At 32.7% G+C, this 26,423-nt stretch overlaps 2 protein-coding genes across 11 annotated transcripts in view; one reads left to right on the forward strand and one right to left on the reverse strand.

The window, feature by feature from the left end:
- Nucleotides 1-12,640, reverse strand: LOC138315320 (uncharacterized). Of its 10 annotated transcripts, none has more exons than XM_069256243.1 (7): nucleotides 12,319-12,536; nucleotides 11,824-11,933; nucleotides 11,228-11,388; nucleotides 1,559-1,727; nucleotides 1,089-1,384; nucleotides 632-783; nucleotides 6-177 (listed from the first exon to the last, which is right to left on the reverse strand). In XM_069256243.1, exons 4-7 carry the CDS (start codon nucleotides 1,669-1,671, stop codon nucleotides 103-105), a joined length of 636 nt encoding a protein of 211 aa, XP_069112344.1. In that variant the 5' UTR covers nucleotides 1,672-1,727; nucleotides 11,228-11,388; nucleotides 11,824-11,933; nucleotides 12,319-12,536; the 3' UTR covers nucleotides 6-102. The 10 variants fall into 10 exon arrangements, with proteins under 10 accessions (XP_069112339.1, XP_069112342.1, XP_069112341.1 ...); XM_069256242.1 differs by lacking the exon at nucleotides 12,319-12,536 and adding an exon at nucleotides 12,085-12,224; XM_069256245.1 differs by lacking the exon at nucleotides 11,228-11,388.
- LOC138315319 (uncharacterized) overlaps nucleotides 12,158-26,423 on the forward strand; it is a 16,356-nt gene continuing 2,090 nt past the window's right edge. Inside the window, exons 1-14 of the mRNA XM_069256237.1 lie at nucleotides 12,158-12,294; nucleotides 13,803-13,857; nucleotides 14,439-14,523; nucleotides 14,903-14,973; nucleotides 20,092-20,215; nucleotides 20,928-21,028; nucleotides 21,499-21,676; nucleotides 21,929-22,221; nucleotides 22,769-22,920; nucleotides 23,271-23,459; nucleotides 23,712-23,801; nucleotides 24,515-24,604; nucleotides 25,334-25,459; nucleotides 26,098-26,223. Of these exons, the coding sequence (XP_069112338.1) occupies nucleotides 12,202-12,294; nucleotides 13,803-13,857; nucleotides 14,439-14,523; nucleotides 14,903-14,973; nucleotides 20,092-20,215; nucleotides 20,928-21,028; nucleotides 21,499-21,676; nucleotides 21,929-22,221; nucleotides 22,769-22,920; nucleotides 23,271-23,459; nucleotides 23,712-23,801; nucleotides 24,515-24,604; nucleotides 25,334-25,459; nucleotides 26,098-26,223 (1,773 nt within the window). The 5' untranslated portion in view covers nucleotides 12,158-12,201. The remainder of the gene's footprint in view (nucleotides 12,295-13,802; nucleotides 13,858-14,438; nucleotides 14,524-14,902; nucleotides 14,974-20,091; nucleotides 20,216-20,927; nucleotides 21,029-21,498; nucleotides 21,677-21,928; nucleotides 22,222-22,768; nucleotides 22,921-23,270; nucleotides 23,460-23,711; nucleotides 23,802-24,514; nucleotides 24,605-25,333; nucleotides 25,460-26,097; nucleotides 26,224-26,423) is intronic.

A 26,423-nucleotide genomic window follows, 5' to 3' on the forward strand; every position in this document is an offset into this window, starting at 1 on the left:
CAAATATAGACATAAGGTTATAATTGCTAGAAAGCCCTTTAATTGATGGTTCTATCGAATATTGTAATATAAAGAATTTATAAACAAAGAAAAGTCTATAATTCACTGTGAGGTCTGACTGGTCGTGTGGATTACTTTCTGGAGAAGCCATATTATCTGGTTTTCATTATTCAATTTCTGAAAAATAAAAAAACATAAATGTTTCAGAGGAACAAACTTACTATGAAACATAACATGAAAAAGATAATGTAAAGACAAAAAACTAGCCTTATATTAAATCTCTGGAAAATATTTGTTTAACCACCCTTGTGCTCCAATATAGATTTTACAAAGGGAATCGGTAATACAAACAGTTAAAACTTGAATTTGTTTTCCAATACTTACAAGGGAGATAATTTGCTCTTTAAATACAGATGCCATTATAGAGAGCTACCGTACAGTTTCAAATCCATATAGAATACTGTTATTTAATTAGTGTGATGTATATCCAGACTACCTACCTCATCACAGACCACTCACTGTCGCAGACAAAGCCTTCATTATTTTATGACATAATCCAGCGGTGGATATAACGACAGTAATAGCAACCCATGGGTTATCAAGGATGCAATAAACAACAATTGATAATTACCTCACGATAAGAATCCAATGACTTAGACATGACTATGCGGAAACAGTATGCAGTGCTCTGATCGTCTGTTGTAATACTAACAGAGTGGAACAGTGCCTCATAGTGCTTGTACTCCCGATAATGGGTAGTACTTGTATCAAATGATAAATCACCTAAAATGGAAAACAATCAAAATATACCATCTCAATACATTGAAATCATATGGAAACATTTGACGTACTGTAACAAAGTGAAACATTGGGAGTAACTTAATTCCTGCCATAGTCAGGCAGCGTATTTCATATATATTTCTTTTTTTATTATTATTATTTTCAACGCTATCAAAATAGAATTCATGGTATTATGGATGACAGCACCATGTCCTAACAAGTGCAGTATCAATGTTGCTGACAGGAAAAAATTAATTCTAATATTAATTACAACAAATGTAAATAGATTATAATTATGGTTCACACACCGGAGCCGTACAGGCAGGACTCCCTGACGAACAAACAGGCATTCTGTGAGAGCGATCTGAGGAGATGTTTGAGCAGGCGTGTTGTGGTTACATCGTCTAGGTACATAAACAGCCAGTTGGTAAAGACGAACCCAATACTCTCTGGCGCCAATGTGATGTTCATAACATCGTCCACAACGAAGTCAATGTTTGTGTGAATATTGTTGAGCTCCTTGTTTTTCTCTATGAACTTTGCCACAAAGTCTACAGCAAGGACATGTTTGGCTCGTTCCGCCAGTTTTCCAGTAAAACGTCTACTGGAACAGAAAGTTGTGACATGATTTTTGATTGTAGTTGTTGAGGCAAAATGATAACACTGAAGTGGAAACAAATAGAGAGTGAGCGAATTTGTGTACAAAATTGGCGTTACAGTAACATTGTATAGAAGGAATTGCAAATGTTTTTAAAACTCCTGTGCTTCATAAACTTACCCGATTCCAGAACCCAATTCAACAACATCCAAGCCTTTTAATACAGGGAGATAAGACAATATTTCAGAAGTATCATTCTGATGTAGTTCTTCAGCCCTAGTATTCAACATCATTCCTTGATAAGTGGCATCCTGCACTTCCCAACGTGTCCTCAGCAATGTCCGTTTACCTACAAACAAGATGATTTTTTCGATAAATGAAATTGTTTTCATCGCAAGCTTCCTCTAAATAAATGCAAGTATGTAGATATAAATTCCAAAATGAAAATGTGAAATATTATCAAATACTGTAGACACAGTACTGTAGACCAAATTAGTTTTGCGTGCGATTAAAATTCGCAAAATTAAATGGCCACGAAAAAGGTATGAAAACGCGAAAGCTTCATACGACTGACACTCTTTTGTGGCCATGTTGACAAAATTAATAGGAGTATTGTGAGTTCAAAATAATTCATGCCAAGACGAACAAGCTGTTTTCCTTTTCCATTTATAAACCTTTTATCACACTGTCATCCTTTATATGAGTCACTATTGCTTTGATATTAAAACTTATCAGTAGTTTATTGTTCTGTTATAAAGACGTAGCGTATAGCACTGTATTGTAGTTTCTTTGTATAATTGTTTTATTATAGTTTATATTTCAGCAATATGTTTACACGTATTTGTCATCTCAATAGATACTGTATACGTTGTATTTGTTATCTTTCGCATGCGATTTGCTTTCGCAAATATCGCAAAAATGTTAGTTTGCAAAAGTTTGTTCTCGGTAATTAATATGTCGCTGAATGATATCGAAATGACATTTCAATACCTTTATTTCATAAATCTGCAAAAGCTATTCTCAGCGAAATTGTTTTAAAAGATAAGAGATAAAAATGGTAGTCGTAAAAGAAAGTCGTTATGCAGTATCAAGTATCTAAACACGAAATAAAGAATATCTATATAAAGCCAGCACATTCCTGCGTTAAAGAGTTACTTTTTAAAACACCATGATTACGTAAGTATTGTTGGAAATTCTATCCTTCTTAGTATCCACAATGATGATGGGGTAAAATAATGCTTTGAAACTGAAACATGAAACATATAAGTGGCATAGCTATGCGAAAAAATAGGCGAAAGACCTATGTTAAGATTTGGAACAACTATTTCGACAAGTGCTCTAAGTCTTGGCGGTCCGGGGGTATCCCCCGGGAAAATTATTACGATTTAGAATGACCGAAGGCGCGAGATTTTGGTGTTGGTGTTGGGGGGTTGGGGTTCCGTTGGTCTCCTCATGGAAAAAATATTACGATTTAGAATGGCTGAGATGAGTTTGATGAATTTGCGAAAGCCGAAGGCGCGAGATTCGTTGTTTGAGTCCCCTCCGGGAAAAATATTACGATAAGGAATGACTGGGATGAGTTTTACAATATATTTAATGATTTTAAAGCGTTCTCAACACGGTGATTTTCGATTTAAAATTACCTGCATTTAGAAATGAAAATTGTGCGTGTCGTCATACCATTATGCAATCCTGCTCGATCTGAACATACCAGAATCACACCATCGGCACATTGTTGTGTAACTCAAAATAGTATTGAATTAAATGTCTTGCTAAGACATATAAACAAATTAATTTTTTAAGAGACATTAAAAAAAAAGTATAATCCTTTGATGGACGTTTTTAATCTAGTTCGGGTGTATTGAATTTTCTTTATTAAAGGTTTGAATATTACGTGCTTGAACTTTTAGGAAACGCGCCGCTCAGCGGCAAATTGTCTTGTATGAAGTACGGTAATTTAATGTTGCGATTGACAGGTAAAACCTGCTATTATACTTAACTTTATTTTCGCGAATTCTTATTGCCAGAAATATATCGTACGCGGAATTAAGTTGCTTTTATAGTATTTACAAGTTACCTGTAAATGATCGTGCATAACTGTAAATCCACGGTATCGAAAAATTATTTAAAAGCAAACATAACACATAAATGGGTGACAATTTATTCCTTCTAGAAGACAAACTACAGTAACCAAGTAATAAATTAACACTTAAAATACCAAAACAAACAAACTGGTTGTGTTGTCATTGACTTAATATCCGTCGTTTATGGCTTTTAATAAAAAAAAAACTTATTCTTTATATTACATACAGAAGTAATAATGCACTGATAAAATAAGTTTTTGGATGCTTCACACATTTTCAAGTTCAAATGTAGAAATTGTTTCGTAGGGGTTTTGTTTTCTGATTCAAGTTTAACTTGGACTATATTTTCTGACCTTTACTGAGACGTACAATACAACTTCACAATACAATTTCTGTATCAGCAGAAATTGCTAGTATGTGTATCAAGCAAAACGAATATTTGGTTTTGTTTTTACTTGTATATTTAAATTAACACAGAATCGAAAATATGTCAAATAAGCAAGCTAAGATCATATGAAATTTTTTTTTATTGTAATTGCAAAGCTGAAAACTATGAATTAATGAAATAATGAAACAAATGATAAACAATAAATTTTACCAATCATTTTGTAAGAGAAAGGATGATTAAACCGACATAGGTTTGGAGAGAATCTCGGGTTCAATTCGTATTAACAAGGTTTGGAGAGAATCTCGGGTACAATTCGTACTAACAATCAGCTATCTGTCTAGATGATACAATGTTCCTCCACTTTCTAAACATGTCACGTCCTTTAATGACCCTGGTTGTTAATAAGACAATAAACTTTTCAAAATAAACCAGCTTTACAACTTAAAAATGTCGATTAATGATTTTTACGGTTATATACACCCTTATACATAAAACGTATCTGTAAAAGATTTCTCCTTTTAAAAATTAATTACATGTGTGCATAGGAAACTTACTATTCTCCATTTCGACGTTAAATCCCTTTAGCTACCAGATTCCAATACTAGGGACGATACAGTGAAGTTACAATACTTACACGTACTGATTCTTATTTTTGTAAGCGGAAGGGCGTGGTTAACAAATCACATGGTCTGTCAAGTGTTTCAGGATATTGAATTTACAAAAGACCCCAAACTTACGAAGGATTTACTAGTGTACCTTTTATTGGCCCAATGACAAATTTTCTCCTAACCTTCATATCTACATATGAAGAAAGGATTTTTATCCCATCAATTTACGTTATTGTCGCAAATGTATATAAAAATATATATAAAAAAATCCTGCCATTTTCAAATTACATTCTATTTACCATAAATCAGGATTACATCCGTATGGGAGACTCATGTGGTTCTCAAATTTCTATTATGTTTTCTAATTATGTTTTAACCAACGCCAGAAGAGATGTCTCCGGGTTGTACGGATTCAAATTCCAACTAAAATTCATTTTATTTCTCTTTTTCATTATAAATGCATAGAGAACACATATTTACAACATTATATACAATCATTAGTATTCGATAAAGGTATACAGCAGTTGTTTATATGAATATTTAACATGAGCTAAGGAGAACAAATAATATTGTTAATTATCCTAATAAAAGTACACAATTTCTTCAGTGTTTTTGTGTAAGTAGAGTTCGTAAGTTCATTACACTTTATAACATTTGGTCGTTACCAAGAATATCGATCAATATACAAAGTGCTTTGGGCGGATAAGGTACTGCATTCTAATAAATGATGGACATCATCGCCAATTTGTTGACTATTACAATGCTGACATTTCTTTCTGAGTATACAATATGTTGCCATCGGCCTGTTTCAACAATGAATTTATGGTTGGTTGTACGAAATTTGCATAATGTTATTCTGTCTATCGTCTGAAATATCTAAATAATTTTCAAAATTATGTATAATTTCAAAAATTCTATAACATATAGATTTAGAGGAGTTATTGACATCACTCTCCCTGTTCTGTAAGTACTCGTCATGCGATGTTTTAACCATTAAGGATTATATTCATAATTAAATTGATTTTTCCACAAGTAGCTCATCCCGCACTTGATTAGTATAAATTTTACGAAACATATATATGTAACAGGCTTATCTTCAAAGTGGTGAATGTAACAAAGAAGTCTGTATAAAATGACATTAAATTACTCGTGTACTTTCAGAATGGGTCAACTGTGACCAGTATGAAATTAATATAGTGTTAACTGAAGTTTCAAGTGGGGTAATACCCAGCTCACCGTATACCATACCATTAGGAGTACTGGCTTTTACTCCAATTAATAATTTGCAAAATTTCAAATGTACACGTTTAATTACTTTGAGATCAGTAAAACCTCATACTTCACAACCATACAATAAAATTGATTTAATTTTGTCAAACAGACCGTATATACAGTACACTGGACGGATTATTTGTGTTGTCTACCTTTCTTGATAACATCGTACATGGCAATACTGGCCTTTTTAATATTGTATTTTTTTTACTTCCTTAAATGAACCAGTGCGACTGAAAATCGTACCTAAATAAGTTAAATTATCCACACACTCTTTATCTAATAAAAAATCAACTCTATTTCTACGTCCCTTACTAAATACCATACATTTAGTTTTTTCTATGTTAACTTTCAATTTCCATTGCTTACAATATTCATTAAAACATTCAACTGCAATTGCAGATCATCAGGACAGTCTGAAAAGAGTCAAGGTATCGTCAGCATAAAGCAGATTAAATAATTTAAAATAAATATTCAAATCATTTTGTAATTTGGTGTTAATATTATTTAGACCATTAACATTATTTTGGACCATAAATTCCTCTAGATCGTTGAGAGAAACTGTAGACTAAATAAAAAGGGAGATATATTTTCCCCTTGTCTTAAACCGTTTTCACATGGGAAATAATCAGAATATTTACCATTTAATCGTTGATTATACCATTTTTTAATCGCACTCATTAACATTTTACTCCATAGATCTTTTCGCCATTCTCTATCGAAGGCCTTTTCAAAATCAAGAAATTTACAATAAAATTTACATTACAACATTTGTTACAGATTAATCAATGAGTAAGACCAAAAGTATTATCAACTGTAAGATAGTTTTTACGAAACCCTGACTGGTTTTCACATATTTAGCTTATTTTTCATTCAAAGTACTAGTAAACAACTTCCCCATTCAGCTGACAATTGTAATAGGATCTATAGTTTTCGGGTTCCGTATGTGGACCTTTATTTTTTTAAACTGGGATAATACTACCTCTAAGCCATTTACTAGGACACTTGCCGCTTTTGAAAATAATGTTTAATACTTTTACATACAAGTCCCTTCAAGGCAGAATGTTTAATATATTCAAAGCTATATTGTCATCTGAGCAGGCTTTGTTATTTTTCAAAGATATCATCGCTTTTTCAACTTCTTCTTTGGTTATACAAGAGTTTAAAAAACATTATTAGGACCTTCAGATACATCAATAAAATCATCGTCAATTCTAGCGTTGAGATCTTCATAAAAAATTGAAAAAGGAATCTATAGTAATATTATGGACGAGTATCAAGCTTAATACATGTACATTATATGTATTGTTACACAATAGCGACCATTTCATCAGGTTGGATAATGCATGTACGTATACGTAGTACGCAATCTTACATCTTTAATGCATTTCGAGACTTAACAATGCTACACTATTTATAAGGTAGATATCTAAACGGTTTCAATTATAAGACTCAAAATATCAAATCTCCTGATCCCAGATTCTACACTTATAACATGTGTTTGCTAAAATATTATAAAATACATCGATTTGTTCATAAATATTCTTTTCTTTAGCAAAACAGTTGGAGATCAGATACATTAGAAAAAACATTGTGGTATTACTTAATTTAATACCGTATTTATATATGTTACAGCCGTTTACATGAAGAGAAATGACGAAGGCGATTGAAAATACTGGTTTCGTAACATCAAATTGAATTTTAATAGCTTAACAAGTAATTCTCATCATTGTCGCCCTACTTGCATGATCATTAATGTATTCCCTATTCTTAACTCGTTACTAGTGTTTTCATAAATATCTACTTACTATGTGCTCGTTGGAAAGCTTTTGCCCTCCAAAAACACCTATATTATTTAAAGACAAAATATTGGATTGTTTGTTCGTTGTTTGATTAATTAACGTCCTATTGACAGCTATGGTCATGTAAGGACGGCCTCCCAGTGTGCGTTGTGTTGCGTGTATGTTGTGCGAGATGTGTGTTTTGGGAGACTGTGGTATATTCATGTTGTGTCTTTTCGTAGAGTGGAACTGTTGCCCTTTTAAAGTGCTATAACTCTGAAGCATGCCGCCGAAGACACCAAGCAACACACCCCACCCGGTCACATTATACTGACAACGGGCGAACCAGTCGTCCCACTACCTGTATGCTGAACGCCAAGCAGGATCAGAAACGTCTCGGCCAGGAGACAGAACCCAGAGCCTTCCTCACAGGGGCGAACGCTCAACTCAAGGCCAAAAGTGAGGCGGTGCCAAGGGAGGCATTAGGAAAGATAAAGTCAGTTAGGAAGAAGAGAAAGTATAAGATCCTAAATTTAGTCGCCTTTTACGATCATGCAATAGGGGCAGCAGGCACAATTCTAAAGCTCTACCTGCAGGGCATGGTAGCTTTGCCGTTTTGACCATATACACGAGATATTAAAGCCATAATTTCCTAATGAGGTGTTTCATATGTATGGATGATTGGAGAATTTATTTTCCAGTGGGGCTTCTTTAAAAATATACCAGTTATGATTAATAAGATTTATATTTTTTTCTCAGAATAACAACATATGCTACCCCTACCCTTAATTTTGAGCTATGAAATGCGCCATTTTCAGCCATTTTCGTAAAATTAAACTCTTTATAGAAAAAGTTCTGGTTTTAAACTTTTATAACTATTTTGGTTTTCAATAGGAAAATAGTTTCTCTTTCTAGGTATGTGTGCCTACTTTTTTGTCCAATTTAAACATTTCTTTTTTTTCCGATATATTAGAAAAAAATTGTAAAAGTGCTTAAATTAACATTAAATAAGAATATAAAGTGATAAAAGTGTATAAAAAATGTTTTCACACATTAATGCCAAATAATTTAATGAATACGAACCTAGTAAAGATTTACAGCAAAAAATAGCTCAATACCGCCAAAAATGCTAGTGCAGTGATGATTTAAGTAAAAACAATTTCAGTAAAAAATGGTAAAACTGTGGCTCTACTCGAAGCGAAGAAAGACACAATTTCAAAATGGTCGCCAAATAGGCCATTTCTTAAAATCCCCGTATCAAAAATCTACTAAAAAAAGAAATGTAAAATTGACAAAATTTGCAATTGGCAACTTGCTACAGACATTGATAAATTGTGTTTGAAAAACTCATAACTTCTTTGATCTTTGTCGAAACAAGACTTCAACGGGACTGAAACCTCAGAAGAATGTGAAACTTTTTATGTTTATAACCAAAATTATTTCTGTTTACTAAGTATATGGTCAAGATTTTTATGTAATAAATTCTAAGTTTTCAAGTTGGATACATTTTCACAACGTAAAAATATGTATTATTGGTTTAGAATGTGTTTTTGTGAGAAAAAAAGAGTCATGTTTGGTGTTGTATTTGTTGTTTAAACATCAGAAGTTTGTTTGTCCCCCCCCCTTTTTTGGGGGGGAGGGAGGGGGTACATTCATGAGTTTAAAAAAATTGAAGACCTTTTTCATACCATATTTAAAATCAAAATAATTAAATATTGAAAATGGTGTGAGATTTCTTCTGCGAAAGGGAAATAATAGTTATTTACAATCTTTATTGAAAACATAGTTGGCTTTTTAACTAAATGACGTGAATATGAAAATATCAAGTACAATCTACATCAATATTGTAAGTACTCTGCTTCAACATATGGAGTTGTGCGTGTGCGTGTGTGTGCGAGGAAGGGTGAGGGAGGGTGAGTATGTGTGTTGTGTGTGTGTGTGTGTAAAACTGTTTGTGTGAGAAATGTTTTGTATTATTGTGCAAATGTATCTGTTGAATGTACATGCATCGTGTTCTTCGTTTTAATACTTTATTAGAGATAGACTGAATGACTGTGGCGATTTTCTCTTGACAGTTTTTTAAATAATTTTAGGAAAGAAGGACATTTGGCGGATTTGGGTTTTGCAAGAAGCTTAAGGTGTTTGAAAAGAATGGAGATAGATATTCCTCGAATGACGTTTGCTTGGTATTAGTCTATCTGGTTTTAGAATGGAGATTATATAGCATTTGTAATTTTATTTTGATTCGTTACAATTTTCCTGCCGATATTTCCAGTTTAGTCACAAGTGTTCCAGTGTCATATTCTCATCTACTATACCAGATATCGCGCAATAATTAACAATATGTCTCCACGCTATAAATCAGAAAAATATTACTCCTAGAATTTTTACATCTATTTTATATCCCCAAACAGTTTAATGTTTATATGCTTGTCAACAGCTGTCTTCGCGCTTCACTGTTCAATCGACATTCCGTTTCTTGTGTGTAGGAATCGATTGTAACGCCATTAATGTGTTTATGTTTGTTGTTTTCTTTCTGAAAAAGTTATGGTCTTATAATGATAATAGCAATCGAAAATCAGTATCTACTCTAAAGGACAGACAACTAGGTAAATATGCAAGTATGGGAAATGCTCACATATATGGCCACTCGTAAGGGCAAAATGGCCGTTCGAAATACATTATAAAAGCATATTCATTTATATAATTGTAAAGCATACACTTAAAAAAGTGTAGAAGTATTATTACAGTCAACAGTATGGATAGAGAAGACCACTTACTCGATACTACAGGGGTTACAATCACTGACGTTATATCTACTCCTGGGCAATGTTATAGATAAATTGTAGGCAAAAGAAGACGCAGGTATTTTGATCCTTTGATGAACACCAAAACAATTATATAACGGTACACTGATGTTGAGTGTGTTAATTGCTTTGAAGTTGGGCGTCGCTCTCTCTGTAATCGTCAAAAGAAATATCTGCAGGCCTGTAATTAGTCAATCTTTTTCTCCTGAACTGCCTCCAGTTTTACTATGACATAATCCATGTTTAGATATATGTCAGTGATAGTAACCACTTGTTTAAAAATGTTTTATTGTCAAAACAAAAGACATGAGGGATAAGACAAAAGTTATTACAACTTATAAAAGCCTTCTCCTAACTTTCAATGACGAGACAAGAGACAATAGACCTAGACAATATTAATAACATTAAGTACAATTTACATTTTTATAAAATCAAAATCGTTTGATGGACTTTATAAATTGATGCACGTGTTTGAAAATATTTTGGTTTATATGATCAGCATATAGCTCGCTGCCACATAATAAAACTTTCAAATTTACATCAACATTCAAGTTTCTTAAGTTATCTAGTAAAATAATTCTGCCATTCACATACTTATTACATTGGAAGAAAATGGATAGGCACTCTCACACTTATGACCATAGACACAAATTGGACTGTTGATTAGGTTTACACGAAATAAATCGAAATTTAATTGGCTACATCGATGTCTTAACTTTGTATGTACAATATTTGTATTTCTGTCACCAAAATTGTAATAGGCTGGATATTTTTCATTAGAATTTTGTGATATATATTTTTAAAAGTTACTAATGAAGGTTATGATCTAGTTGCTTCATCCAAGTCATCAAGAAGGTATAAAAGAAAATTTAGTTAAAGAAAGTGTGTAAAAAGGAATTTTATAATTACTGTTAGTCCTTAAAGCATAGTTATTGGTATCGCCGTCTTTTGGAGGAAGAAGTGAATGGAGATAGTTTGGTGTTGAATTATTTCGATTTTGTAGACTAAACAAGGTTTTTTTCTTTTGCGTCTCTCAGAAATTGTCTCAAGGCCCGTTTCCGAATATAAAGCTGAAACAGTTACGTATGATGGTAAACAAGTAATAATTCACATAAAGTACATGTGTATGAAATGAAACATTACAAACAATTTTTTAAACTGCAATGCTTTACAATATGCCAAACTATTATATTATAGTGCAGGTTGAGCTTTAAAATTATACCTGGTACCATTATCGCTTGATCGTGATCGTAAAAGGCGACTAAATTGAGTCAAAATTAATTTACATTTCTATTGGTGAAAAATTAGATTGGAAATGTTCACTGCTGACAAAAATAACATGGCAATATAGATTTAACTTGAATTGCTTCCGTATAAGTATGCAATGTATTAATTAAATTATAAATTTCTATCTTGCAAATAATGTTTATTTATTAGTTTTATATATGGATATATTTTATTTGTATCAAAATGATTAATTTTAACTTTTTTGAAAGTATACCTACACAATCACTGTTTTCCTTATACACCTATATGCATCTAATGACGTCACAGCTAAAAATAGCGACGAACGTTCCATATATTGAATGGCTCGTCATCACTAACATGTGCTTCCCTGTACAAATGTAAACAAGTATATCTTGTAAACCTACATAGATAATACTTAGCGGTCATAATGCGGCATTGAATAGTGAAAAAGATATTTTACAAAGTAGAAAACCTTTGTATACTAATGCTGATTTTATATAAGTCAGTTATATAATTACCTTCTGACATTATATCTTGACACCGTTCCAAGTTTGAACAGCTAGGATTAACCGATGAATGTTGTGTGACTTAATTTATAATTGGCTGTAGTGTGGAATCCTATCAAGACCTGCATCATGTCCACCTTGTTAAGCGTCATATTGTTTACCACTGCGTTTATATTTACTTTCACTTTACCCCAAGATGTAAAGGATATCTACTTCAACAAGGTAAATAAACAGTTTATTATTTACCATTACGTATAATCCATCCATGTACACCATGAGACTATGATGTATATATATTTGATATATACATAATTATATTGTTGTGCTGACGTTCTATTACTAGTCATCCATCTTTTAGTTGCGAATTCAACATGAATACATGACACATTTGACAGGTATTGACTGTCCCTGGTAACTCAACTCTGATGTTTCTCCACTCTCCAGAAATAACACTGACTGATCAGGTTTCTTACCGTATTTGTTATATGTATGTAACACTCGCTGTGGATTTATCCCTCGACCTATCGCCACTCGATCATACCGCCACACTCGCATACCGCCACATGTCCCCTAGCATTTCTATATGATATGATTTATGGATAACCATACTGTATAACAACAGATTTTCGTTGTGTAAACATTTTAATTATTTTCGTGGTTGCTATGGAAACACTAAAATGATAACATTGAATTGTGAATGATATATTTTCAATAAATATTGTTGTTCCATCCGTTTACTAACCACAAATGTTGCTTCCCACGAAATGATTCGAAAGTTCTAAACCACGAACTGTGTTATACAGTATGCCAAAAGGTTGGGATTTGGTTGAATTTCCCGTATGTTCCATTTGCGGGCTCGTACTAGTTGTATCTGTTCGGATTTGCTGTTTCTGCAATGGAACGTTTCTCATTTCACGTGTTTATAAGATGGCTGACTCGAAGTATTTCATTCGTCATCGAGTTTTCCTTTTTTAAATAAAATGTAATAGGCTTATTCGTGGAATATTGATTTATCATTTTTTTCAATGCATTTTGAATCTTTTAGGTAAAAAAATATTGGTGTTTTTTTCGCGGGAGGATATTTTCGCGAATTTGCAGTACATTGCAATGGTCGAAAAAAATGATCCCAGAAACATTAAGAAACGGCTTAATCAAATATATCCTTTAGCCACATCGGGCAAATTTAAAACCGCCGAAATTTGATACATTTTAAATTGAATTTCGAAAATATGACTATTGCTTTTATATATGTAATGCTCTAAGTAGTGTTCTTTTTTCATAGCATTTCTTTAGTATGGGTGCTGCCTATTGGATCGTCTTTTCTTGTTAAATCCACTGATTCTTTTGTGTTTGCTTTGGCGTTACTATGCTTAAAAGTATGCATTTCGCTGTTTGGAGACTGCAGAACGTCCGTGTTTTCCTCTGTATGGTAATGGAGTTGTACTACATATCTGAACTATATACTGAAAAAATTAGTGGAAACAATATGGTCACATTGAATTAACAACAGACGAATAATTCGTCCCGCTACACAAGCGTCTAAATTACACGTCAATGCTCAATAGTACCAGAGCACTGCTAAACAATGCCTTTTAGTAAGAAAATGTAGAATTGTCTATTATTTTTTTTAAGTGAGATTTTAAAGTTTATGACAAGGGATAATGAAAAAAGGTAAAATCAAAATATGAAGGCTTTCTAATAGCTATATTGGCGATTTGTTGTGATTTCAGGACGACCGGTTTTTATGCACAGAGTACAAATTGCCCGTGAACGAGTCTTTTACAGGTAAGTAGAGTAGATAAGTCCTACCAAATCTTATAACAGTGCAGAAAGGAAGTAAGCCTAATCGTGAGTTTAATGGAAAATTCCATCTAAAATGTACCAGGCCAAGTGTTGTGCGTTATTCTTTAATAATGTAATTTACAATGCGGCATTTTAATATAGGTTCACGTAACATGAGTCGTACTGAGTCGTACAACACAACGTTGATCGAATATTACCCCTTTAAAGCAGTGCAGAGAGTGTATTGTTATTGATTACAGACATACACAATACGCTTTAGACATGCAATGTGATATATTTCTATTCATCTAAAAACTTATAAATAAAGGAAGACTGTAACATCTGATATATTCTGCAAATTTACCACAAATGAATACGATCCCATTTCTAAGAATTATAATTAAGTATCTAGCATACAGGTTTCAGCTTTATCACTGCCCTTGAGAATCTTTAAAAATATTTAACTGACAAAATTGCACTTTGTCCTTTCCCTGAATAAAAAATCTAAGTTCGGTATTTAGTCTTCTTAGTTCAGCAAAACTTTCTGATCAGCTCATTATTATTAATAATTTTCAATTTAACAGTTTCATATGATTCGCTCGCTGACGGAAGTTTGGCGACCCATGTGCTGTTGCTTGACTGTATAGACTCGGACGCCGATAGACCATGGTAAGTGTATTTGTATGGCTTGTATAGTCATTGGCATCACGCTCAATATTATTTACACGAATGAAGACGATTAAAAACAATATACTCAAAACTGATATATAAGAGGAGAAAGTCTGTAGAAGATAAATTATCTCTAAACGTTGATGAACACTAACTGTAAAATAAACTGGCAATGCCCTAACGTGACTTACTACCGCTCTTATGTGTAATTAAATATAAATCATATTTATAGATAAAGCGCAGTTGTGTGAATATAAACAATTATCTGAAATAGATAGATATTCTCCTTTTGTAACTTTTTGATTAAGCTTTGGTAAAAATGAATTTAACCAAAAAATGTTAATTATTAATTACTAATTATTTATGTTGTGTATTAAAGGGTGTGTCGGAGAATATGTCGAAGTGAAGAGCCTGTTCGCTTTACCTGGCCGAGCATTAATCATGATAAAGGTCAGTATTGAGAAGATTATATAGGCATAACCTGTTATCTAATCCATTTATATGTATTTGCATATAATAAAATTTGTCGAAATGAAATAAAGCTAAGTATCAAATTCTTTAAAGCTAAACGTTTTAGCAGGCATTTGTAACATCTTTCATGATATAAACATATAACAATACTTAACTTCACCAACTATTGTATGTATTATTGCACCTTAAAATCACATGCAAATAATCTGAATTTATTGTCAATTTCACATGAGGAAAGTTCATGTCATTTTCAAATGAATAATATAATTATTGAACTGAAATCATTTTTTTTCATATGAAATCATGTCAATCGTTTTCTTGAAATCTTGTTCAATTTCAGGACATTTTCTATTTGAATTTGAATGACATAAAAGAATCAGGTGAAATTCCGATCAATTTCAGATCTAAACACCTTTCTACACATTTTAGGTTCATGTTGAAATTGACCCGAATGTAGATGCGTGTGTAATCTTTGTTAAAAACTCTTTACATGTGATGAAAGGAAACAACTTCAATTGTAAAAACAATGGAAATAAAGTGTATCAGAGTAGATAGGATGAAAAGGAAATACACACAATGCAGTTATACATCTGAACCCGACGCGTGTGAACGTATTCAATGAGTTATTTCCGGAACAGTGTCGACTTGACCGGATATGTGGTTTTCCGTATACACGCTACCGCTGTTGTGTAGGCTGTTCATACATATCTTTTAATCTTACAGACGGTTTTTTCGCTGGATATGTTGTAAAATATTTATAATTAATGTGAATATTTGATTGTTTTACCAATAAGAGGTAAGTTTCTTTTGTGTTATGAGCCAATTGCCGTGTCTTACTGAAAAGAATAACATTGAGCTGTATTGCTTGAAAATCATTAGTTAATAATAATCCTTCAGTATTTATTTCAAATATAAACATTGAAATATTAGTTCATAATTACCAATTTTTTCTTGATAATGCATTATATTATCCCGTCAACACGATATAATGAACATGGTCTGAACAAATAGCTTAACGTCTTTTCCGTTACCTAATACTACTCTAATTCATCCATTGTGTCCCATAGAGATTGAATAGCATTAAATTGTATAGTATAGGAACAATTATAATAATACCACATTAGATCTTTCTTGTGTGTTTTTGGTGTCGGTTTTTGTGTTTCTATTTTGTTATTTTCAAATGCTTCAATGCGCTCAATTGTTAAAAACATTAATTAAAGTTGAATTTATCCTAATTTTTGTAACAAATATCCCATGTGAAAATGTACATACAAACTGTTTATGTTTTTTTCTCTGTTTCTCTATTTATGTATTTTTTCTCTAAATACGAAGTGTTGTTACCTTGACCTAGAACAATTAACCACGTGCCTTTCTGTAGTGTACCTTATCCGGTTTTTCCAGCGTTTATGTGTGAGTGCGTCCGTGCGAGACCTTGTGCTATATTTATGCTATGACAATGGTTAACAGGCGATATATCTGCGATTTGGCATAGGGTTTCAATCGGTTGCTTCTATTGCAAAGCGTATGGAGGACCAAATTTTAGAAAGAGTCGATATATTATAAACGTTAATTTCGATTTCTTTGTCCAATGACATGTTATTTATCGTGACCTCTTTGTTTCTAGTATAAAAGCCAGTTTGGCATCTGTAATACTTATGTGCTTACAATCACATTTTAAGAATATTAATTTTTGTCATATTTAATTACTATTACTCTTTTTAGACATGGATGTAGAGCCTTCGGCTCGGGCACTATTCCATCCCTCGACAATACTATGAGGCAATAGTGCCCTCTCAACCAGGCCATAATAGATAAATATTTTTCCAGAAACTTGGAAAAAAGGTATTGTTCTACCCCTATTCAAAAAGGGGATAGGCATTTGGTATCCAATTATAGACCTATAACGTTGCTATCTTGTCTAGGTAAAGTTTTTGAAAGAGTTATGTTCAAACATATTTACAATTTCTTTTTTGAAAATTCATTGTTTTATGAAAAACAGTCTGGTTTTATGATGAACCATTCAACGGTTCATCAATTAATAGAAATGTATAATACTATCTGTTGTTCACTTGAACAAAAGAAACATGCCTGTCTTATATTTTGTGATATCTCCAAGGCATTTGATCGAGTATGGCATAAGGGTCTGTTATTTAAATTGAATGCGTATGGCATAAAAGGTAATTTGCTTAATTGGATGAAAAGTTATATATCAGGTAGACAACAGCAGGTAATTGTTAAAAACGAATATTCCAGCACAGGTTGCACCAATGCTGGAGTCCCACAAGGAAGTGTGTTAGGGCCTCTTTTGTTTTTAATGTATATTAATGATATAGTTGACAATTTAGATAGTGTATCACGTCTATTTGCTGATGACACTTCTTTGATGTATTCTTCATCCTCTGTTCACGATATTGAATTAAATCTTAATAGAGATTTAGATAGATTAAACAGATGGTCTCTAGATTGGCTCACTAAATTTAATCCTCAAAAAACGGACGTTTTACTAGTATCCAACTCTGAAAACCTGCATCCCTTGCAACTTTCTTTTGGTGATGAAATTTTAAGATGCGTTGACAGTCATAGGCACTTAGGTGTGACATTTAGTGCAGATGCTAAGTGGTCGTTACACATTTCAGAAATTCAAAAATCGTGTATGAAAAAACTTTCGGCATTACGTAAGTTAAAATTTTTACTCAATAGGAAAACTTTATTAAGGATATATAAAGCATTTGTGTTACCTGTGTTGGAATATGCGTGCGAAGTATGGTATGGTTGCTCTCTGGGAGATGTTAACAAACTCGAACAAGTGCAGCTTGAGGCGGCAAGAATCATAACGGGTATGCCATCCTTCTCAAGTAAAGACTCACTCTATTTCGAAACCAATCTTGTACCTCTAGTAAAAAGAAGAAAAAAATAAAAAAAAACTTATTCTAATGTATAAACTCCATAATAACCTAACCCCATCTTTTCTGACCAATATCCTTCCTACTAAATTTGGAGAGCGATCCGCCTACAACATGAGAAATAGAGAAAACTATGTTATTCCGAAAGTTCGTTTGTCATGTTCACTTGAATCTTTCTTGCCATCTTCTATTAGATTATGGAATGATTTGCCTAGCAATGTCAGAGAGCAGCCATCCGTTCGTACCTTCAAAACATTGATACAATCTGATGTAAATTCTTTACCCGTTTATTATTGTACTGGGAAAAGGAAGTTTAATATTTTACATACAAGATTGCGACATTCGTGTAGCAGTCTGAACTATGATTTGTACAGAGTAAATATAATTAACGACCCATCATGCGCATGTGGTAATCAATGTGAAAATGCAACTCATTATTTTTTTGAATGTAGTCTTTATACTAGGCAAAGGGATGTTTTATTCCGTAATGTTTCACAATATGGTAATATTTCAATTAATATTTTGCTTTATGGTGCTCCACACTTGTCCAACATGGAAAACCAAATGATATTTCAATGGGTACAAACCTTTATTAAAGATAGTGCTAGATTTTAGGTCAAGTCTGTAACAACAAACTCATTTTGATTTTTTTTTCTATTTCTTCTTAAATATTTTCTGTATATATACATAATTATATGATTGTATGCTGTCAAAGTATTGTATATACATGTATTATGGAGAAGGCATTATTAAGTTGTGATAACTTGTGCCTAATCCATTATTGTATTTTTGACAATAAAAATATGTTTGAATCAAAAATCTAATTCAAACACTTTTATGTCTATTTATTTTCTGTTCAATTGTCAGGTTCTGATGGAGATCTCTAAAACAAGTAACACGTATTCATATAAAACTTTTATCAATCTATATAACATAACTTTATTATTAGTCTCTTTATATCTGCTGCCCACACCTAAAACGGTTTATTATTCGTGTTTTATGGTTGTACTTGTCTTTGTACTCTGTTAAGTGTCAATACATAGACGACACAACGAGCGGTGTTATCGTGTATCAAGAATGTCAAGGACGCACCATAAGTCACTTTCTTCTTTCAAAAACATATCCTAACATATTCTGTAAGATGTAACGGACGGTTTGCTGACCATATCTGCTGTACATCTAGATAAGTTTATCTAATCGTATGTTCCATATTTTGTATAATATCTTGTATTTAAATTCCGTGTTGTTTGTTTACATTTAACGATGAGAGTTTCTATTTTCATAGTGTTATCAGTTTGTGTAGATATTTGCTCAATTTTATAAATTGGGAATATTTAATATCTATCCCATTTATTGCTTGCTATGTTGCGTTTTTAATTTTTTTTTCGCCTATGAACAATTTTGTGGTATTTTTTTGGAGGGTTGCATTAACTTTAAATATTATCGAAGCAACACAATATATTGTAAACAAGTACTTTTATCTAAAATATATTCTCTCATTGGGAGAGAAACCATATAAATTCAAACATACATGTAAAAATGTTAAGTGTCAATTTCACTGCTTTTAAGGTTTGTTTTTGTGGGTTTTTTTTGTTATAACTATTAGTTAGCATGTTCATCAACAACAAAAAAAACTTCAATTCAATCAAAAGATATGTTGATGCATATTTTGATGATTCAATCTTGCTTGTAACGATCATTTTCATTGGATCATATATTTACGTAAAACATCACATCACAATTCGTAACGTCACCTCTGATTGTCTCATACAACGGCGTAATGATTTCATAAAAATATAGTCCACCAGGAAAGACATTTCACAGGATTGAAATGATTTACTTATGTAAAGAGTAATTTGAACATTCTTTGCGTATTATGGAGATATAACACGGAATCAGAGTGAATTCTTATTATACCCGCTTCGTAGTTTATTCAACTATACTCTTAATTATCTCCACATCTTAAATGATTACATTTATCCTAAAAATGATTGAAGACGTTTTAGGATATTATCAAAACGTTATTATTTTCTTGTTGCTTGTTTTCTGAACACTGTCATATCTGATTTCTTGATTTTTGTTTCCTGTTTATTACATTTCTTACATAAATTATGTAACGTATTTTATTTGAATTCTACCATGGTACATTTTTCTCACACAATATTAATATATTGTACATGTATGTATTTCATAGGTAAGGGATGTGTTGTTGATGCTGTCAGCGGCACAGAATATACACCCACAGAACAGGAGGAAGGTACTGACGTTAGGGAGTTACTGGTGTACGGGGCTGACCCGCAATTACAGGTGCATCCAGGGTGAGTGTACCTTAGGGGAGGTATATGTTTATGGCTTTTGGTTTTATAAGTTTATCAACATCATGGATCATTTAAGGGCGTGCAAGGTTTGTTGGTGGATGACATCCGTAGTGCCCGGAGAAAAAACATCGACCAGTGTCAGTACAAGTACCTGGCAAGTTGTCGATGTTGGATTCACACTCGAAACTCATGCGGTGTTTTGTGGTAATATATCGGCACATCATATCCACTCTGCCAAAACGGTCCCAAAGTGTATTGAAGTGATCCGCGATAACAGAGACATTCGGAATGAGTGTAACTTAAAGAATGTTATAATTTTACGGGACTGATCCGCAATAACAGATACAGTTAGGGTGAGATATATCATACAGGTTAAAGACAATGTTAATTGGTCTAGTTGTGGTTGCATTGTTAATTGTTATGTTTGAGATTTACATGTAATTCAACTAATTTCACTGAAAGGCATTATGAAAATTGTCCCGACAGTAATGTTTTATAAATATCTCATGATATACGGTTTCGACTCAGTCAAACTTTTATCGTATCAAACTTTCTGCTAAAGAAGGAACCAAAATCAGCACACATCATATAACAGGCATACACATTAGAATTGAAGAAAGTTTAAATTGACTGGACTGTGATTGGTTCACGGTTTTAGAATCTTACATACACATTAAAAAGACTAACTTCTTATTGTGATTGACGTTTTAAGAAATGATACTTCGCAATCGGACACTACCGTTCACTCTGACGGGACCAAAAACGATAATCATGATGCACCGCCGGCCGTAGAAACAGATGAACTGAATAAAGGTATGAGCGCCATTTGATGGTTATACACATGTAACAATGATATTTTTTAGTTTGCGATGTTTACACAGTGAACAACGATTTTTGTTCAAAATAAATTGTATCCGGACGATAACATTTGAAGAAAATCGATGAATTGTTTCAATCGATAACCAACGATTACATCTCCTTATCACGTGACACACACAAAGTGGTGACATTTACAGTGATATGGAGTCCAAATTCGCTGATTTATTGAGACTATTATTATTTTATGCATGTATTGTTTTCTCTATTAAATTTGTTTTGTGCAATTTATATAAATCAAAATATTAATAGTTAAAAAATCTGTAAACTCGCGATTTATTGTAGTATATATATGTTTTTTTCTTGAAATTACAATTGCTGTCTTTTAACGACATGTAAACATCAATCACAAGTCGAGAAAGAAGGAAAGCAACACCATTGATATTAGATTAATTTTATTGTCGTAGACAGTTCCAAATCGTCTATGAAAGATTACTGGAATGAACATTCGAAGGATGCCTCCATGCAGGAAATGATGCTGGACAACGACGCAGAAATACTGAGTAAAGATGAATTACCTGAGATTTTGTCGTATCTTCCCAACTATGATAACATAGACGTTGTTGAACTAGGCGCCGGGATAGGGTAAGTTTATCGTCAAAGTGGGTTTTTTAAGTTACGATGTTTCAAGACAAGGGCCGTACCCGTACCATTTCCTCACTGTATTCTTAAATTTTCCTCCCTGAAGTTATCCACACTTATATCCCATACACTTATTTTTAAATTATTGATTAAAATAGCTCACTCAAAAGATTTCGGTGATTCAAAATTCCACTTATAATCATATACAAAGACATATTATTACCAATAAATGTGTATGTTTTTTATACCTTATAGACGATTTACAACTCACTTGGCGCAAAGAGCTAGAAAAGTACTCGCTGTCGACTTCATGGAAAACTTTATCGAGAAGAATCGAGAGATCAATAAGAACTTTACAAACATCGACTACCTTGCCGAAGACGTGATGGACCTAGATTTAGAGGATGACGACTGGGATCTCGTGTTTTCTAACTGGCTGTATATGTACCTTGATAACGACGAGCTGACCCACTTCTTACGGAACACATTGGCATGGCTCCGTCCCGGTGGTTTTATGTTCTGTAGAGAATCATGTCTACAACAATCCGGTAAGTTTAATGTAATAGTGTTTACCACTTTATTTCATTCGATATGGTTAATTTTCTTCCTTTTTGTGTAAAGACACATTTCAAACAGTAGTTTACCAGTACGAGTTGTCTTTCCTGATATTAGCTCTTTTTAATGATCTAGCATTTAGCTCCCAGGTCGTATTGAATTGAACATACTGTGGCAACGCATGGAAACGCGAAGTAAAGCCGCCGCGAAAATGTGTTGGTTTACGGTACATTCACATCATCCTCTATGAACGAGTACCTGGTGGTGGTTTTCTGGTTTATTATTATTATTATTATTTATTAATATTTTTTTTTTATTATTTGTAAGTATATGAAAATTTTTAAGAATAATATTATGTTGAATGAACATTTTTAAAAGCAAATGGACATCTCCTGTACTTTCTACTTTCTTTTTCGTACAGCGCCTGGCAGGCATAGTATTGGTTTTATTAACGTGTTTTTCTTAGTGTATATGCATTGTTTTCTTACCAGCAAACAATGAATTTTCCCTGTTTCCACTGATTTCTTTTTTAATTTCCAGGAAGTAAGGTAAGAACCATCAATCCTACCTACTATCGGGACCCGCTGGTATACGAATCCTTATTTGCTAGCGTAACGATACCAACCGAAGATGGCAAGGCATTTTACGGATTTGAGAAAGTCTTCTCTAAATCAGTTGATACATATATAAAGGTAAGAGATATTTCTGGTCTGTTTCATCATAACTCATAACATTATGTTCTGAATCGCTTAAATCATGAACGCCATAGATCTATGAATGGTAGAAAATACATTAAAACTCGAATATATCGAATAGTTCGTTATACACATAATAAAGATATAGTTTAGGAATCTTGACGCGGAATGGAAATTACTATGTCATATCCATGAATGTGCTGTAAGGGTGTTCTCTAAAAACGTGTTTTACTAAAAATGTATTCAAAGCTATTTCACAGTCAAAATCTCCAATGCTTTGATACAAAGCTTATAATAGTTCAAAATAATATGGACATATTTTGTATTTTCAAATCTTTCTATGTCAGATGAAAAACAACGATAACCAATTGGTATGGCTGATACAGAAAGTGAGACGAGTGCATGATACTAGTGATGACTTTGTGTCTCTCCGAGAGCTCAAGGAGGAGCAAAAATCAGAAATTTCCCGTATTCTTTCTCGTGAGGAATTAATTGGAAGAGGATTTATTCAAACTGGAGGGCTTGATATCGCACAGGTTTGAACTGACGTTTTTAATGTTGTCCAGCTATCACAAAATATGGTGTGTAACCTTAATGAAGTTAAGCTAACCTTACGACTATTGGTCTGAACCTATCAAAATATTTTTGTTCAATCTTTAGCCACAGTAGCACACAGCTTTAAACCATTGCTAACTACAATGTATATTATTATTATTATTATATTATATCTCTGAAGCGAATTGAACAATCGTTTCTAATGCTAATAGATCGAATTTTCATTTGTTTAGATGGCGGCAGAAATGTTCAGTCTCCAAGAAGGCCAAAAAGTTCTGGACTTAAATTGTGGAATCGGAGGTTTTGGCGTACACGTGGCAAAAGTAATCCTTCCTTACTGATGCTATTAACGTGTTGTTCCACACCAATGTACCTCAGTAAAAGGCTGATATTTATTCGATAGAAAGTTTTTGTCATGATTATGTATTTAAAATTCAATCATTTACATAGTTTTACACCCCCTCCCCTAAAAAAACTTTAAAAGGAAAATGTCACATTAATATATTACTGTATAGTAATAATATATTTTGTTTAGACACATATTCTACATTAGGTTGTTAACTGAGTAAAGTTGTATTTGACAATATTGATATTTATTCGATAGAAAGTTTTGGGCAGGATTACGTATTTAAAATTCAATCATTTACATAGTTTTACACCCCCTCCCCTAAAAAAATTTCCAAAGAAAAATGTCACATTAATATATTACTGTATATTTATTATATATTTTTTAAGACACATATTCTACATTAGGTTGTTAACTGAGTAAAGTTGTATTTGACAATACTGAATCAGCTAAATATTTTTATAAACGTTCGATTTATTTCTATTTTCTGAAATTATTTCAAAACATTTGAGTAATACTTATATTGGAGTTGTCTCCCTTTATATCATTATGATGTGCGATGAATTCGGAATGTCTGCATGCTTTGCTACTGTGTTGAACTCTTTTCACAAAACACATTTGTGAAAACTATTGTATGCAATTGAAAATAGAAATGGAATCGATATAATTAGATATTTTCTCCATATTTAGACATATGACGTAGAAGTTACTGCAAGTGACATATCCTCATCCGTTATACACATCGCACGTGAGCGAGCAAAGGAGGCTGGTGTATCACAAGTGAGTATGAGATATGCATTTTTATAGAAGTATAAAATTTCACTTATATCGTATATTGAAATTAAGTATTTACGGGCTAGGATACACAAATGAAGCTTTGTTGGAGTCGATATCGGGGTAAAAACTAGCGAGCAACTTTGGACTATCAATAGCTTCTTACGCAAACGTAACCTTAGCCATGTTGTAATTGAAAAATTAAATGGAAATTCCTATGATCGATGTGACGTAGATCTTATTCATGGAGATATACTTTCACAAAATTACTTTCATTGCGAAAGAAAGTTGATTAACAGTAACAGGGAAATGTGCTATCAGTCTTCTTCATTCCCCCTTTTATCATCTCAAGGTTTTCGATAATTGTTGGCCAATCTCTAACATGAATTAAGCAGTATTTGCCTTTCTGAAATAACAAAAGGCATATGGAATTAAATATGCTGGGTAATAATAATGATGATAATAGTTATGGAATATAGTGAGTTTCAAGATCCTAGGTAAGCAGTATTATGAAGATAACCCAACCTATATAAAGGTCATATGAGAATTCCCACTTGTTTCGATTTCCCCATATCCTAGAAAATTACGACATACCTGAGTCGCTGACATTAGTAACTAGTAATCTGTATCTGTAAACAAACTTTATTGTGTACAAGTCATTAGGATAGACAACATACAACGTAAGCCTTTAATAATGAGAATTGTTTCTTTAATGATATATCCTTTAATTCTCAGCAAGTCAAGTTTGAAGTCGCATCTCTTGAGAGACGAATACACGCCCCAGAGTCGTTTGACGTCATCTACGGCCGTGACGTAATCGGAGAGGTGAAAGATAAACTGATTCTACTAAGACATATACATGTAGGTCCTTGGTTTGTGTCTCAACCTCATGCTTCGTTTCAAACAAAATACTTTCGTTTTGCATCTATCATTGATTTTCAAAATTAAAAAAAGGTGTGATCGGATTCGAATGTTCCTCGTTTCTTGTCATTTGTCCTCGTATAGCCGTACAAGTTTAAATTATATTTATATTTTAACTTTGACCTTTGTGATTTTTTTTAAAAATCTTAATTAGTTTTATTATTACTTTAGTTTATTTCTTTCCTCACATAAGTTGATGATGGCGACACTCTTTTTATGAGAATAATGCATTTTTTCGCCACAAAATACTTAAATTACAAAATAATTGGATACTAAATATTTGTTAAAATACAAATTACAATAGCCTGAACCTTTTCACGAGTGGGGAGCTAACTTTGGTTCAGGTAAAATTATGTTTATCAAACACTTGTCTTAAAATGATTAGTTTTCCCACTTCCGAAAAAATATCAATTGATAAGTTATTCATGTGTGTACAGTCATTTCTACGCATTCATATACAATTCTGTTTGTGAAACACTTTCATACTTTGATCAGAAAAGGTAAACTCGTCATACACAATTACAAAACCAAGGCAGAAATATCAAAATTTAACCAAAGTAACACTATTTCATTTTTAGGACGCTCTGAAGATGGGAGGCAAGCTGCTGATAGCAGATTTCTGTATAGATGAGGAGGTAGAGGATATCGAGTTAGACACAGACGTCTTTATAGAGCATCATCAAAACAGTAATGTACCGGACAAGGTGTGTTACAGGAATTACACCTCATTCGCAGATATTGGACAATAATCTTGTATGCATATACCTAATCAACACAAAAATACATATAAAATTATTGGTTTTGCTTTTGTTGTCTGCACAGTCAGTATCTTATCTCCTCTAGGGTATAGTGCCGTGGATGTTTGTCTTGATGCAATGAATCATTTTATTTTTGTACTCTAAGA

This window comes from Argopecten irradians, chromosome 2 (assembly GCF_041381155.1).
Source record: "Argopecten irradians isolate NY chromosome 2, Ai_NY, whole genome shotgun sequence".
Taxonomy (NCBI): domain Eukaryota; kingdom Metazoa; phylum Mollusca; class Bivalvia; order Pectinida; family Pectinidae; genus Argopecten; species Argopecten irradians.